At 36.5% G+C, this 17807-nt stretch overlaps 1 protein-coding gene and 1 long non-coding RNA gene across 6 annotated transcripts in view; one reads left to right on the top strand and one right to left on the bottom strand.

Annotated features, from left to right (window-relative positions):
• Anapc10 (anaphase promoting complex subunit 10) overlaps positions 1-17807 on the top strand; it is an 84581-nt gene that overhangs the window by 22179 nt on the left and 44595 nt on the right. For all 4 annotated transcript variants that reach the window (XM_005386638.2, XM_005386637.2, XM_005386639.2 and 1 more), the window contains exon 4: positions 10444-10564. In XM_005386638.2, coding sequence (XP_005386695.1) covers positions 10444-10564 — 121 coding nt within the window. The remainder of the gene's footprint in view (positions 1-10443; positions 10565-17807) is intronic.
• The window catches only part of LOC106148763, a 65264-nt gene that overhangs the window by 8336 nt on the left and 39121 nt on the right, over positions 1-17807 (bottom strand). The window lies entirely within an intron of this gene.

Here is a 17807-nt window from a genome sequence, read left to right as displayed (position 1 = left end):
ATTATTATTATTATTGAGACAGAGTCTCAATATGTAGTTCAGGCTGGTGTTGAACTCACTATGTATCACAGGCTGGCCTCAAACTCATGGCAATCTACCTGGCTCACCCTCCTGAGTGCTGGGGATCATTGGCATATGCCATCATGTCTAGCAAGAAATTAAATTTTGATACACTATTACCATTTACTTCTACAGTACGTTCAGGGTATGCCAGTTTCAATAAAGTTGAATCAGGTTGAATTTTTTAGTCACCACTTTTTACTGCCTTTTGCTTGGGAACAAACAGATCTTCACTCTTTCTTTGACTTTCATGATCTTGACACTTTTGAAGATTGTAGGTCATTTATTTTAATGAATGTCCTTCAAATTGAGTTTTTCCATTATTTCTTTATGAGTAACTTTAGGTTATATCTGTGAGAAAACAGCACAGAAATGATGCTGTATCTTTTTCATTGCATCCTGTCATGTGTGGTGTATGAGTTTGACTTTCCCCCATTACTGGTGATGTTTGCTTTTATCACATATTAAGATAGTGTCTGCCAAGCTTATCCCCCTATAAGTTATTCTTATATCCCCTAAGTTATTCTTTTACTTTTGCATTTAATAAGTATTTTATGGTACTTTGGGTATCCTATTGCTCATTTAACTTTCATTTTATTCAAATTAGAGTTTCTAGTTTTACTCATTGGGTTATAATTATTGTTACTATTTTTTGTTTCTGTGCTGAAATTGTCCCAGATTTGGCCACTGGGAGACCCTTCAAGGTAGCTCTATAACTGTTTGATATGTGCCCATGACTACTTGAATACTTTCTTATTTTCTAGCAACATTTAGTGGCTTGGCCCTGGAATCAGTTTTTTCTCCGAGGGGATCTGGTTTATTTTTGTGGAATAGAGTACATAGAGACACATCTGGGGTTGGATGTGCTCCTTGTTATTAGGATGTTGCTGTTTCTGAGCCTTCTCAGTGGACAGAGTTAGGGAATGTAATAGGTCACACACACAAATCCAGAATTAACAGCCTTTATTTTAATTTTCTGTCTTTGTATTCTCATAAGTAACTTCTTTAACAGTGAGAACTTGGTTCTCATATTCTGGTTTTTTTGTTAGTTTGTTTTTCTTCTGAGACAGAGTCTTGCTATGTAGTTCAGGCTAATCTTGAACTCACGATATAGTCCAGATTGGCCTTGAACTCTTGATCTTCCTGCCTCATCATCCCAAGACCTGGGATACCAGGAGTGTGCCACCATGCCTGCCTCTCATATTGGTTTTTTTTTTTTTTTTTAATTTTCGGACAAGTTAGGAATTATTTCTGAACTTTTCTAGATGCCAAGCTTTTTTTTTTTTTTTTCCGGTACCAGGAACCGAACTCACGACCTTGCGCTTGCCAGGCAGACGCTTTGCCACTGAGCTAAATCCCCAGCCCTCTCATATTGTTTTAATATAGTTATTTCATTATTCTCTCTGTACATGACCAGGGATTCCTCTCATGATTCTCTCACCCACATACATGCCTTCTCATTCCACTTAGGGTCTGAGCCTTCCCTGTACAGTTATTATTTCCTTGTTTCCACTCTTTCCAACATGAAAATACTTTCCGCAAATGAATCTCACACCTTGTATCAGTTACTCTCTTACAGAGTTGCTGTCCTCCATTTAGTGGGCCCTAATCCTAATCCTAACCCTAGGTTATATTTTTTCTTGGGCTTTGTTCTAGAACCTCATACCATAGTGTGGACCCCTTTTTAACTTTCTGGACTCTGACACTCCAAAACAGGTTATCCTGTAATGTGGATACTTCTTATGTGGCTTATCTCATTTCATGCAGTGCCTGATACTCTGCATTAGGCTGCTCCTTCCTTATATAAAAACATGTTCCTCAGCCTGACAGTTCAAATATTCCAGTTTTGTGCAGATGCTTATCTTGTTTGGTCCCTTCTAATGGCTTCAGGTCTAAATTGTTTAGAATAAGAGAAACGCTGAGGTTTTGGTAAGTAAAATTTTCATTTCTTAAAATGATGTCTAAAATTAAAGTGACACTAGAGCCTAGTCTCTTTATTAGTGGATAATAAGCCACTATATTTCAAGTAGGGGAAATATAACATTAAATTACAGTTCTGTCTTAATCTACATCATCCCACCTACCCTCCAAAAAAGTTATAAACTTACTTTGAGAAATGAGGACAAGGGCAGAAGTGTGAAAGATAATTAGTGGTTTTAGTTGGCAAAAAGTTTAACTTCCAGTTAATAGTATGATGTGGCTGCCACAAGATCAAATGTGATCTTAGAATGCAGTGATGGAAGTGTAGTACTTATCTACAAAGACCTTGTCTTAGTTACTTTTTCTCATTGCTGAGACAAAATATCCCACACACAAAGTTAAAGGAGGAAAGATTTACTTGGCTCACAGTTTATAGAGGTTTCAGTCCATAGTCACCTGGTTCCAAGGCAGGGCAGCACGGCAGAGGGGCAATGCAGAGGAGAAACAGTACATAGTGGGCAGAAGGCATCAAAGCAGTGAAGTAGCAAAGAACCAGCAAGTAATAAGCATCAATAGTAGCTTTCTTTCTGTCCCTTTTTTTTAAGAGAACAATATAAACAATACAGAATTTCAAAACAAGGTGATAGGAAATTAACGATGTTTATTATATTATATATTGTTATCTTCAGAGTAGTTGCTCAGATTACCAGGTATAGGCATACAAAATTGATCAAGCAGTATAAGCACCAACTGTTCCTTTCAATGAACTAATAGAAATTAGTAGTACAATTAGCTATCTTGTGTGTATGTATATGTGTGTGTGTATATATATATATATATATATATATATATATATATATATATAAAATTTTTCCCCCTTCTTTTCTCCTTTTCCCCATCTGTCCTTTTATTCTCTCCAGGGTACCCACACTCACATGCTCACATGCAGGTTGGGGCACCCTTATTCCTAGCATATCACCATGAATCAGTCCCCGCATCATATCCTTGGTCTCAGCATCTCATATTCTAGATCCAGCCACCTCTGAAAAGCCCCACCTTTGAATGCAAGAGGCTTTTGGGGGAACATAGCTGTTATGTATAGCTATAACAGACCTCCTGGTGTGTTGTATTCCTTTTTGCTTCCCCTTCTAACACTAATAAAAAATGTTAACATATGCTGAAAAGGGAGTAGGTAGAATGGTTAAGAAATTGAAACCAAACCATGTTGTAAGAAAATTTGGAACATACAGTCTGCTGAAGACTTTGGGGGACACGATAGCTTTCTTTATATAATTTGAACAGTTTATACTTGGTGGAGGGATGAATTTCTTTTGTGTGACCTTACAGAAAAAAGCTTCATCCAAAATGTAAGAGCTACACACAGACCAATTATTACTTAGTGTAAGAAAAATGTTTAAAAATTAGAGCTGATTAATGATAATTTAGCTGCTTCATAATAATAGTGAGTTATCTATCTGAAAAAATTTTGAACATGAATATTGTCTAAATCAGCACATTATTCTTCATTGGCTAAATAGTCACTATGCTTCTTTGTGAACTTGCTTTAAATGTTAGCATATAAACATAAAGTATGAAATATCTCCAAATTCAAGAATAGACACATAGCAAGTGAATGTATATAACATGGGGCTCATACATTGACCAGCTGTATTTATTTGGAAAACTTCACTATTTCTGCATTTTTTTCTTTAGAGGAATATACTGTTCTGTTAGCTAGTCAGAAGGTTTACAAAGAACTAGTTTTTAATAACAATTTGAATAGATTATATTAATAACTATTGCCTATTAAATAAATGAAAGGATACCCCACCACCACTGAGAAAGAATCTGTGGTAGCAGTTAGGAAAAAAAAATACTAAGGCAAAGAAATGGAAGGGACAGATAAAGCAAGAAAATGAGGTATCTTTTGAGTAGATAATTTACAAGTAAATGGAAAACAGAGACAGTTTCTGTTCCTAGAAAAAACTTAGTGAATTATTTTCTATTCTGTAGGGCCAGTATTCTTAGAGTTTTGAAATTTGGTTTGTCTCTTCCCAAACAAACCAAAATAGTGAAAGGGCTTTCATTGTTTTGTATTTTCTGTGAACCTCTTTGTGTCTGACTTAAAGCAGTCAGAGACTTATTTTTGCTTCTTTGTTAAATCTACTATAGCATCTCAGGGCAGTTAGCTTTGAAAAACTCCACTGTATACTTAGAACGATTGTGAAAAAGGACAGGTAACATGTTAGTATTTTTAAGAAAATAGTTAATGATCCCATGAAAACGTCTTAAGGTCCCACATGGGTCTTTAATGTCATTTTTGTTGGGAAAAAATAGCTTCATTATTAAGTTTTGTGCACCTGAGGTCTTAAATGAATGTCCCAGATATTTGAAAGAACTACCTACTTTGTTTCTTGGGAACTCTAATGAGTCCCAGTCCTCTTTGACCTCTGGGAATCATTTGCCTTATCACTTTCCAATAACTGTTCTTTTCTCAGTGGTTGTCCTGTGCTATTTTGTGGAGTTCCACCCTACCCATGCGCAGATTGGTGTTCATAGAAAGACCCAAGAGCTCCAGATGAGGATTTTTGTTTTTTCTCTATATAGTTTTTTCCTCATTAATATGGTGAGACTGCTGGGTTCTGCTGGCTTGTTTGCTGCATTGCTTGCAGTCAGAATGTCCAGTTGTTTGTAAGGCTCTCCTATTTTCTTTATCTCAGGAGTTACTTTCCTTTGCTACCTGTTACTCAACAGCTGTAGATAATTGTTTCATATATGTTTTCCCAGGATTTCAGTTGTTTGTGGTAGGAAAGGAACTCTATACCAGTTATCCCTTCATGAGCAGACATTCTAGACTTTTAAAAACCATGACTGCTAAAAATTTTGCATTAAGGTCTCCTATGTCCTATTAAAACAGTTTTTTTGTCTTATGCCTAAGTAGAAATGACCATTTTAATATTCTCCTACACTGATTAGAAACAAACTTTCCACAGAGAGACTATTTTTCTTTAAAAATTCCCTTACCTTAGGAATGAAGAATAATGTCATTTATAAATATACATCATTTGTTTGATTTTTGTTTTGGACAAATATGTGGATCATATAATTTTTCTTATATCTCAGTCTTCTGGTAAGATGGAGTGATAAACAGGATTTCATAATCATTTTGCCTTTAAGTCTTATACTTTAGAAGTTATTAGTTACTCTCATATAGTGTAGTTATATAGGGTTAAATTAAATTCTGGCTCCATGGTTTACTAGGTGTGTAAATGAGCACTACTTGCTCAACCTGATTAGAGTCCGTGTTTCCTCATCTGCGTTGTGGTTATAATAATGCTTTCTTAATTGAGAATGCAAACTTGTAGTACAGGGCTTCTAATAACCGTGTTTTATATAAGGTAGAAATTTATTTCTTCTACCTCTTCAGGTAAGAGAAACCTGGCATTTATGAACCAGATTACTTTTCTTTACATTACTTCACTCTTAGTTCTTATCCTTATCTACAAGGTCACCTCATGATCCAAGATACCAAGGAAACTCACCCATTATACCCTTATCCCCAGCACAGGAAGCAGTAGATGAGAAAGGGACAGGCCTCCTTTTTAAGACACTCATTTTATCATATACCATTGTGTTTAAATCTTACTAGCTGAAACTTAGCCACATGGTAATGTTTAGCTTTATGAAAGTTGTGTCTTTTAGTTGGATGTTATGAAGAAAGAAGGAAAAATGGAATGTTAGATAAGCAACAAAGAGTATCTATCACTAAGGTCTTGTGTTGGAATTTAATGGGTTCCAAACTACATGAGATACTATGCAAGAGACAACAGGTAGAGGTCAAAATAGTACCTTTATAAGAATGACAAAACTGAAACTGAGAAACATAACTACATTTTATGTGTAGCCATGTGTTTCCTAATATGGAACCCTAGAATTAAAAAGACTTACACATGTAGTTATGAAAGTGCTTAACCAGGCAACATCTGCCTCTATTAAATTGGTAGCTTGAAGGAACAAAGCAAATGTTTACTTTCTGCCTGTAGTTCTTTCTCAACAGAATGGGATAGCAGATGAGAGGATGAAGAGGCTCCAGGAGTGTTACTTTGTTAGCAGGAGTGAGAAAGTACTACCCTTCCTCTTCTCCCTTCATGCGATAGCTTCTCCAAAGAGTTGAACAAGTTGCCTGGCACATAGTAAGCCTTCATTGTATGGTGACTATTCTAATACACAATTTGAATAATTCAACTAGCTGCCACCATGTCCTATCATCTGTCCTTTTAATCTTCCCATATATGTTGCTGTTTGAGAAATCACATGCTTTTCTGGGCAATATTTTTTTTTTGATTCATCATGACACGAGATTGATAGTTTTAAGAGGCTTCATTATACCTTTTCGGATAATAGTTTTAAGTCGTTGTGAGGTTAAAGTGTCTTGTAAATCTAATGAAACATATATACAGCATAAATTATAGATGTGATTTTTGGGCATACATGAACCTTAGGAAAAGAACCCATGGTTTAGATAAAATTTAAATAACTGTAAACACTTATATATCATTGTAAGCTGGTATTAATGACTTAAATAAGCTAAGTAAGGTTAATTAAAAGGAAGGCGGTAGTGGATCATATAAGATCATATAAAATTGTGTTTAAACTCTGACTTTGCACAGCTGGTAGCTTTTTGACCTAAGCCAATTATTAATCTGAGTACAGTATTACCATTTTTTAAAACCAGTGAAATGGTGACAGTAATAGTTCCTGTATCACTAGATTGAGGAAAAAATGAAGTAATGCATACAAAGCATTATTTCTGGGCCAGACACAAAGTATTCAATTGCTATTTGCCGCTGTTGTTTTTGTTGTCATTAATGATTTACTGTGCTTTGCCTTTCTAGTCTTACCCTGCTCGTAAGTGACAAAAGTATCCTGAATTTCATAACTTAGAAATAAAATTATTCTGAGCAAAGAGCTTAATCTTTTACATCTGATTTTTTTAAAACTGAGAATAGTAGTCTTTGTGATTTTTGCTCTTTTTATATTAAGAAACATGATTTTCTTCCTGCTTAGGCTCATCAAAGAGAAGGTCTTTAGTAGGCTCTTCAGAATTTCCAATTATTGTTTGCTTTCTCTTGTCTCATTATAGGCCCATAAGAAAGAGAAAGGTGTCGGTTTCATACTTCTGGCCTCTTGAGAACCTAGTAATGGTATTTGTTTTTTGTCAGAAGTTCCAGGCTATAGTGTTTGAGATCTTGATCTGAGGAAAAGTCCTTAACTTTTCCATTCTTTTTTAATGATACAAGAGGTTGCACAAATATGGTTCCCTTAAGAAGAGCTACAGACCACCCCGCTTTTTTGTGAGCTGGCTTTTGATGGACTACTTCTGTTCAAGTTTATTGTTTTTAAGTTAGTGCCAGTTTACACTACAATTTAACTTTTGCAGTGCATTTCAACACACTTATTACTGTTTTCTTGTGGTTACTTTTTGTAAATTATCTATTTTTTTATGATGTTGAATGACAACTCATTCTGGAAAATTATTCAGAAAATACAGAATTATAAAGAAAATAAAGATCTCTCATAGTTCTACTCTGCCTAACTAGTCACTTTTACTTTTTTGTGATTCCATGTAGGCCCTTTTTTATAGTTGAATATAGGGTAAAATTTTTATTTTCCCCCAAAGTGCAGTGTGCCTGCTGTATATACTGTTTTATATTCTGCTTTTTTCCTACTGTGAGTGCATGTCTGTGTGATTATTTTAAATAGAGATACTCTTCCACTTACAGTAAGTCCATTGTAAGTTGAAAATGTAAGTTGAAATTGTATTTAATGCACCTAATCTGCAGAACATTATAGCTTGGCCACATAGTACATGTACAGTGTGATTGATTACCCTGATGACCTCATGGCTGATTGCCTGCCATTCAAAGAGTGTATCCAGGGAAAAGATCCAAATTCAAACTTTGAGGTGTGGTTTCTACTCATTGCTTATTGCCTTCACAAATATTTTAAAATCACAAAATTGTAAATCAAACCATTGTAAATCAGGGACCATCTGTAGTTGTATACTGTTTTATTGAATGGATATAATTTAACCACTTCCCTCTAGTTGTTTATAACTTTTTAATAATTTAGTCACATGTCAATATGTTCCTACATCAATTTTTTGAGTGCTTGTGCTACTGTTTTTTTTTTTTAAATTTCTTTAAATTTTCTTTTTATTTTGAAGAGTAAAAGAAGGATAATATAATAGGGGGGCTTACCAAATTACAGACAAAGTGGTAGGAAATTATCAATGGTTATTGTTTTACATATTGTTATCTATAAGATAGTTTCTCAGGAAATCAAATAGACAAATAATAGTGAGTTACAGACAAAAGAGGCAGGAGATTATCAATAGTTGTTATACTATACTTTGGTATCTTCAAAGTGGCTTCTAATGAAAATAAATAGAGCTATACATGAGTGACCTATTGAATAATCATTAACTTTTCTCAATAGTTGTTGTAGGAAACACATAATGATAGACATGCATCCATTTACGAAATAGGATAGGAACAATACAAACATTGCAGAGTTATGGATAGATTAGTAGGAAAGTATCAATGGCTTCTGTAATACATGGTGGTATCTTCAAAGTGGTTTCTCAGGAAGACAGAGATACACAAGAAGGAGCTAACAAGTAGTTACAGCCTAAGGGTTGTCAAAAATCAAGTGAACCGTCTGGGGCGAAAGCCAATTTTTGTAGCGTTTTGTCTCCAGACTCCCATCGCATTGGGACCCCACAACCAGTTAGTGTCCTCTCTCCAACTGTCAGCACAGGCAGCAGGAATCCTGCTGCAGACTTCTCTGGAGCTCCACCACAGCCTGTACTGCCAGCGGAAGAATGGCTTCCAGGGAGTCTCCGCAGGTATTGTGCAAGGTCCTCCTGGTTTACAGCTTCCGAGCGGCTCTCATGACCCCAGTCCACAGGACCTCTGACTCCTTAGGGTTAGTCTGCATTCTCGTGTTCTCCAAGTCCTTGTTCAGCAGCTGCTTCTCCGCTGACTCTGGACCTTTTTGGGTCACAATGGGAGGAGCAAGAGTGGCCTGTTGTATGGCATGTATTCCCAGGGGTTTTTCCATGTTTGAATGATTCATACACGTCTGTGGGTGGGCATCTGCAGCCAGTGCATGGTGGGCCAATTGTGTCATTGTTTCTCTGTGTCATGGTAGTTCTCAATTGAGCGGCGGCAGCCGGCCTCAGGGCTGGCGCGCAAGGGCACTCCCTGCCCGTGGCTCCTCCTGCGCTGGGGGCCCTCCCTCTGGGGGCCTAGGAGGCAGGGAGCGAGCTGGTCGGAAGATCGGTGCTCCCTGCCTGTGGCTCCCCTTGCACCTGGGCCCCTCCTTCCGGGCGCCTACAAGGCAGGATGCGAGCCGGCTGGAAGACCGGCACTCCCCGCCCATGGCTCCCAGTGCGCCAGAGACCCTCCCTCCGGGGGCCTAGGAGGCAGGATGCGAACCGGCCAGAAGACTGGCTCTCCCCGCCCGTGGCTCCCCGTGCACGGGGGCCCTCCTTCCGGGGCCTACGAAGCAGGGAGCGAGCCAGTCAGAAGACCGGTTGTGCCCCCTCCCCGCCCCCGTGGCTCCCTGTGCGCTGGATGCCCTCCTTCCGGGTGCCTACGAGGCAGGGAGGGAGCTGGCTGGAAGACCAGTGCTCCCTGCCCGTGGCTCCCCGTGAGCCTCTTGTGCTACTGTTTTTAAATGCATTTTTTTAGAGGTTGAATTAGTGGGTCAGCTGGCTCTGAAAGTATCCTTTTCTAATCAAATTTGTATATTATTCATTATAATATTTTCTAATATGATAATACCAATATCTGTTTTAATTTCTCTTATTTTGGTTCTTAGAAATTGAACATCTTTTTATATTTTTGGCCGGTTTGCATTTTTCTAAGGTTAATTTTCTGTTTTGTTGTTTATTTCTCTGTGATACGTATATTTCGAAAAGGAACAGAATTTTAGTTCTTGCATTAAATAACAGGTTATGTTTTTTATTTTTTAAAAAGAGTCCTTTGTGGACTGAGTCTCTCACTTAGGTTATTTTCAAATATTAATATAGGAAATTAAGTAACTGGTAAATAAAGCCAAGCTTTTTAGAATTCTTTTGTTATTTAATATATAATTGAAGACATGGAAATCCTTAGTGCTTATTTGCACGCAAAAGTACTGTATCTGATTTGGCTTAGCTGTTTCTTCTTTGCTGACGTTTAGCTCTTGATCATAATATCTTGGTAAGTAAAATGTTATACCTTTACCTATATTTTTACGTATTCTTCTTTTTCATTACTGTTGAAATTAAAAGGAAATGGAAATTATTGATTATAACTCATTTTAGTAAACTGATTTTTTAACATTAGAAGAAATGTGCTTTGGAAATAATTCTTCTGTGTGATAATGGGCATGTTGTTTTTTCTTTATTGCTTTTAGAAGAAAAACGACAGTGAAGACATTATGTATTTATGCAGACTACAAGTCTGATGAAAGCTACACGCCAAGCAAGATCTCAGTCAGAGTAGGAAATAATTTTCATAATCTTCAAGAAATTCGGGTATGTCTTTTAAATTTTTAAAAATATGTCGTCCTTTAACTCTTGCTCTTTAGAAAATAGTTCCAGTTGCCATTTGATTAGATTAAAATGTTAGCATATTAAAGGAAGTTTTTTGATAAAGAAGAAAACAAGTTTGTATTTTTTATTTTTGTTTTGAATTCTGATTATCATTTGTATTTTCCCCAATATTTTATTATGGAAATTTTTGGACACAGAAAATTAAAGAATTGTACAGTGAATCCTATTGTAGTTATCTTTTGGATTTTTCAGTTAATGTTTTGCTATATTTGCATTAAAATCTGTTAATCGCACATTTTATGCATTTCAAAATAAGTTGCAGGTATTTGTATATTTCACCCCAAATACTTCAGCTGAGTACATTAGTAGCACTCTGTGTATTTTTAAGGTAAAACTTATGTAGTTTTACACAAATTTTATTTAGATTATTTAGTGAGTTTTGACAGATAAATACATCTGTGTAACCCAACTCTAAGATATAGAACGTTTCCACCGCCCTAGAAAATTCTCTCATATCCCTTTCCAATCTGTCTATACTTCCACCCTACTATCTGAGGTAACTGTTGTTACGGTTTCACTTACTCATTTCTGTAGATCATTTTTTTCTGTTCTAGAATGTCATAGGTGGAACCGTACAGGAAATAACTTTTATGTAAGAGTTCCTTTATTCAGCCTAATTTTGGGGGGTTCATCATGTGTGGCATGTATTAGCACCTTATTCTCTTTTATTTCTGAGCTGTATTCCCTGTTTTAATATACCACCAATTATTTTAGATGTAACTTGTTGACGTTATTAGGACAGTGTTTTTGTCACCTGAATTTTACTAGTCTCCCAATAGTGGCATTTCAGAAATATTGTCAGTGACTTTGAATTGTGTTCTTGTGAAACTCTGGTTTTTAGCATTTTTGCCAGAAAAATTATTAAACCAAAGTAATCATTAAAACCCGTGGTTCTGAGGGATCTGGAAAGATTAAGTGATATTTGGAAGACGTCTAGTTAATTTGTGACATAGACTCTTAGTTGACTTAGTGCTTATATTAAGATTGTGTTTCTACATTTATATTTCTTATTTGAGTTAGTAATAAACTACTTCATGAAAATCACAAGTACTATCATTCATAGTTTAGGTACATTGAATCATCTTTGCATACCTGGGATAAATTCCACGTGATCATGGTCAGTGTTCCTTCTAATGTGCTGTGGAACACAGTTTGCTAGTGTTTTATTGAGGAGGTTTTGCGTGTAGTTTTCAGGGGTGTTGGCCTATAATTTTTTTTCTTGTACTCTCCTTGTCTCACTTTGGTATCAGGGTAATGCTTGCCTCATAAAATGAATGTAGAAGTATTCTGTCTTCCTTACTGTATTAGTTTTCCCATCTCTGTGAAATAATACCCACCACACACATCTTGATGAAAGAAAGGTTTAATTTGGCATACAGTTTCAGGACATTTAGTCTATGATTGGTTGGCTCCAAGGCAGAAACATCATGGTGGAGGAGAGTGGCAGAGAAAAGCTGCCCAGTTCATGGGCAGGAAACAGAAGAGGGGAACAGTGCCAAAGAATAAGGGGTCAGTGACTGTACACACCCAAAGTCACACTTCTATGACACCCCCAGTGTATGCTTTTCTAATCGTCTGGCAACTCCCAAGTTAATCAAGTTGGCACAGTGGAGCCTAACTCTCACAATCAGTTTTTTTTTTAAGGAGTTTAAGAAGGATAATTAGTCATTCATTTAAAAATATTTGATACATCAGCAGTGAAGCTATCAGGTCTTGGGCATTCTTTGATGGGAGACTTTTTATTACTCATTCAGTTTTCTTGCTCATTAGTGGTTTGTTGGGATTTTTCTATTTCTTTATAACTTAGCGTAGTTAGGTAGATAGTAAGTTTCTTTTATCCTTTTCTTCTAGGTTGTCTAATTTGTTGTGAAATTGTAGTTTCTTATGATCTTGTGTGTTTCTGTGCTAATGGCTCCTTTTTAGTTTTGATTATCTTTTCAAAGAACACTTCTTAGTTTTGTTGATGTTTTCTGTTTTTTAAGCTTATTTTTTGTTTATTTCTGTCCTATTATTATTTGCTTCCTTTCAATGTCAAGCTTTGTTTCTTCTTTTTCTATTTCTTTGAAGAATAAAATGAGGTTGTTTATTTGAAAACTTTGTTATAGGAGTTTATTGCTATGAATTTTCTCATTAGAACTACTTTTGATGCATCCCATAAGTTTTGGTATATTGTATTTTCATTCTCATTTGTCTTGAGATATTTTAAAAATTTCCATTTCTTCTTTGTTCTATTGGTTGTTTAGGAGCATGCTGTTTAATTTCCATGTATTTGTGAATTTTATGAAATTTCTCCTATTTTAAATTTCATATAATTATAGTAAGAAAAGGTACTTTTATGATTTCAGTTTTCTTAAATTTATTAAACTTGATTTGGGTTTCAACATATCTGTTTTGGAGAATGTTTCTTGTGTGCTTGATAAGAACATATATTTTGCTATTACATGAAATGTTCTATGTATGTGTTAGGTCTCCCTGGTTTAAAATGTAGTATAAGTATAATGTTTCCTTACTGATTTTCTTCCTCAGTGACTGTCAGTTGCTGAACTGTAGTACTGTATTGAAGTCTACTACTATTACTGTATTATAGGCTATCTGTCCAGTTCATTTAATATTTATTTTATGTATTAGATGCTAGAATGTGTGTGTGTATATATATAGACACACATATGTATACATAAAATACATATGTATAATTGTCAAGTCTGCTTTCTAGATTCATCCCTTATTACCTAATGACCTTTGTCTCTTTTCACAATTTTTGACTTAAAATCTATTTTATCTGCAAAAAGTGTAGTGTCCTTCTGCTCTCTTTTGTTGAGAATATTCTCTTTTTTTTGCTCTCATTTGCATAGAATATCTTTTTTCCTTCCCTTCACTTTGTATATCCTCAAATGTGAAGTGAGACTCTTACAGACAATATGTGGTGGGCTGTTTATGCATCATCTATTTTATGTCCTTTGATTTAAGAACTTTATCTACACTCAATATAATTATTGGTAGGTAAGGACTTGATATTGCCATTCTGTTCATTTTTTCTTGTTTGTTTGTATTTTACTTTGGAGACAAAGTCTGTTATGTAGTTCAGGCTGGCTTTGAACTCACTGTATAGCCTCGGCTAGCTTCAAACTCACAGTGATCCTCCTGTCTCAGCCTCCTGGATGCTAGGATTACAGGTGTGTGCCATCAGACCAAGTTTGTGTATTGTGTTTTGGTTATTTTGTTGTTCCTCTGTTCCTTGTCTGTCTTTATGATTAGGTAATTTTCCATAGTGATATGCTTTGAGCCTTCCATCTTATCTTTTGTGTTTGTTTGTTAACCTTCATACAAAAGATACAAATGTTATACACCAGTATTACAGTATCATAGTATTCTGAGTTTGATCATGTATTTACTTTGCCACTAAATTTTATAGTTGTAATACATTTTTGTGTTACTAATTAGCATCCTTTTCTTTCAACTGGAAAAATTTCCTTTAGCATTTATTAGACAGATCTGTTAGTGATAAGCTCCCTCAGCTTTTTGGGAGAAATGTTTTGATTTTTCCTCTGTCTGAAGGGCAGCTCTTTTAGGTGCAGTATTCTTGGCTGGCAGTTTTTTCTTTAGCACTTTGGACATGTCATCACACTTTCCCCAGGTCTGTGTGTTTCTGCTGCTAGTGTTATTAAAACTCTTCCATATATGTTTTGTTTTGTTTCTCTTTCTGCTTCCAGGATCCTCTCTTTGTCCTTGATTTTGGATAATTTGATTATTTCTTGGTATCATCTTGTTTGGACTTAATTTGAGTAGAGTTCTTTGACCTTTGTGTGCCTGGATATTTGTGTTTTCTCAGATTTGAAAAGTTTTTTTGCTATTAATTCTTTAATTAATCTTATTTCTTTAAATAAGCCATATCTCTTTCGTCACCTTCTTGAACTCCCCTAATGCAAAAATTTGTCCTTTTGATCCTGCCTCATAAATCCTATAAGCATTCTTTATTGCTTTTCATTCTTTCTTCTCCTTTGACTATATTTTCAAATAACCTGTCTTTGAGTAGAGATTCTTCTGATTGGGCAGTTCTGTTTTCCTTTGATTTATTTTTTTTCCTTTTATTTTTTTCCTTCCTTTTATTTTTTTCCTTCTGTTTGCTCTTTTGCATTTTAAAATTTCACTCATTTTTAGATCCAGAATTTGTTTTATTTGTAAAAACAATATCAATGCATTTAAATTTCCAATTTTGATCATTTATTTCCTTTCAAAGTATTTCTCTATTTTCTTGAAGTTTATTGAGCTTAAAGTTCTTAAAACAGTTACCTTGAATTCATTATCAGGTAGTTCATGAGTGTCCATTTCTTTAGAGGTATTAATTGGTACTTTATTTTGTTCCCTTGAGGGTAATGTTTCCCTAATTTTTCTTCATTCTTATGGCCGTATTTTATTGCCTTTGTATGTGAACAAGTAGGAATTTATCCCCTTTTTTGTAGATGTGCTTTGTCTGGGAAAGCTCATCACCAGTAGGACCTTCAGAGATTCTGAGAGTTTGGTGTGGGCCATTGATGGACTTCTGGCTGGAGCCTCTGGTAGGCTGGCCTGGTATCTGGATCTGAAAAGCTGGACTTGTGGCCTGAGTCCCTGAGTGCAATGTTAGAGCCTTTTTCTGTTAGGACAGGCTGAAGCCAGTGTCTGTGGAGGATGATTTGGCTTTGGGGTAGCCTTGATCCTGAGTTTTCCGGGGCCTTCCAAGTGCTGAGATGGGCCTGAGTCTGCTGGAATAGGCCTAGACTCTACGTCTATGGAGGCTGGCTTATTGCTGACATAGACCTGTAGCCTGAGCCCATGGGAATAGACTTGGATGCTGAGTCTGTAGGAGCTTGCTTGGGGGCATTCTGAAGGCATCAGGGATAATTAGGGTGGACTTAGGCCTGGGGTCTGGTAGAGCAGACCTGGAATGTGGCCTGGAGCTGGAGGAAGCAGGGAGAGTAGACTCACAGGGTGAGCCCACAGCCTGGTATGTGTGTGTTGGCCAGAAGTGCAAATCTTCAGGGACCAGCTGGGATCCTATGGCTGCAGAAGCCAACCTGGAGCCTGGGCCCACTGGGATGGTCCAGGAGCGTAGATCCATGGTTGTCAGCCTAGCACTGGTATCCTAGGGTCAGTGTGGCACTTAACAGGCCTTGAGCATTTTTCTGTGGTTATTAGCCTGATGCCTTAGGCCAGAGGTACTGTGGTAGTGGGCTGGACCTGCTACCTGGGTCTGTGTGGGCCAGCCTGACTTTGGGCTGAGCTAGAACCTAGGGTGAGGCTGGCATTAGACGGGCTGCGTAGCAGAATCTGTGAGTACAGGCCTAATGACTAAGTCTTTGGGCACTGGCATCAAGCTTGGGAATATCTGAAGCCTGGGGCCATGGGTATCTTGGTGCAGAGATATTCTAGAGCACAAGGCTGCCGGGCTTGGTCTGGCCCTGGAGTATGCCTAGAGGTCAGATCTGTGGCAGTTGACTTGGTGGTAGGGCAGGCTTAGGGCCGCCTAAGTATGGGAGGCAGGTTTAGAGCCTGGCACTGTAGGATTTGACCTTGTGTCAGGATAGGTCTGGAGTTCAGTCCGTGGGCATGCTGTGGCATTCTTTCTGGTGCTCGCTTTTATCAAGTTGGGCCCCACTTTGGGGTCTGAGGCAAAGTCCAAAGCTCATTTCCTTCCTCTTTGGTTCCCACCACCGCCACCACTCCGCCTCCCGCCCTCTCCCTGTACCAGGAATCGAACTCATGACGTTGCACTTGCCAGGCAGGTGCTGTGCCGCTGAGCTAAATCCCCAGCCCCTCATTTCCTTCCTCTTATCTCGAGTGTATCTCTGTCCTTGCTGTCTGCCTGGGAAGGATGCCTAATGTAAAATTGTCCTTCCTGTTTTCTTTAATATATTTTTTCTTATTTCTGTGCTATACTCAGGCTCTTGTGAAGATACTTTTGTGGGCAAATGTGGATAGTTGTACAATTTGATATTTCTGTGGGAAGGTAAGTGTTGGAAAGCCCTATTTCACCACCTTGCTGATGTCCAGACTCAAGTTTGTTCCTTTAAGGTGACTATCTGGTCTTGTTGACAGTTGTCTTGCTGTAATATTAAAAAGCTTTACTTGAAAACTAATTTTTTGAGATAGAGTCTCACCAGTTTCTCAGAATAGCAGGAATTACAGAGATGTACAATTGCACTTGGCTGAGAAGTAACTTTGTTTTTGAAAAGTTATAAATGATATACTTTTTTTTGGTTTAATTTTTTTGTTTTTGACTAATATGTTTTTCCCACACATGAATAAATTTATAAATATATCAGCTCTTAATTTTCTTGTTAATACTTCCATTCACTACAGTGCTTTTTAATTTGACTATTTAAAATTATTTTTCTTATCATATTTATATTGACCAATTGGTAGCCTTATTTACATATCTGATATATTTAATACGTGCTTAGTGCTCCAAAGATGAGATATTTCATATAATTTGTTAAATATTTCATATTAATCAAAATAGAGCACTAATATTGAGCAGACTTTTATGGGTAGAGTTTTCTTATTTTAGTTTGATAACTAAAGATTGTCATAATTCCCCAGACAGTTTGACATACATGAAACACTGCAAATATTTTGATATGTGGTGTGTATTGGAAATGGCCACTAGATGTCACTGTTGTCCCTTACTTTCTAGTCTCATTTTCTAGTTGTAGGTTTAATGCCTCAAGTAGTCTTGTATTAGTTTTTTCTAGAGTATATATATTCAGAAAAACTCTTTAATTCATTTTGTACATCTTTTGTATAAAATGTACATCTTCATATACAATTTCAAGATTTACATATCAAAGATGTTTTGTATTCTGTTACAAGTTTTACTAACACTGAAGGGTTTTGAGAGGTTAATAGGAGAAACTTTAAGTGATATTTGGACCTTGTAGAATTCTTTTAATCTAGTCTTTGCTTTTATTATATCACTTAAGTGCTGAAATGTTAGCTGGTTAGAATAAAAGGCTCTTAGGGTAGTCTCTTAGTTTTTTCTTAGTGTGTTTATATTTCTGTGTGGTGATCACAGATCCTCATGAGATACTAACCCTAGATATTACTAGGTGATAAGTTGTTTTCTGGAAGAACTTCATGAACATACTATTTTTCTGCCATAGTTTTCACTAAGGAACCATAAGTTTGG

The sequence above is a fragment of the Chinchilla lanigera genome, unplaced genomic scaffold (genome assembly GCF_000276665.1).
Source record: "Chinchilla lanigera isolate Chin_1 unplaced genomic scaffold, ChiLan1.0 scaffold00027, whole genome shotgun sequence".
Taxonomy (NCBI): domain Eukaryota; kingdom Metazoa; phylum Chordata; class Mammalia; order Rodentia; family Chinchillidae; genus Chinchilla; species Chinchilla lanigera.
The sequence above is the reverse complement of the archived record's forward strand: the minus strand, read 5'-3'. Positions and strand labels throughout refer to the sequence as shown.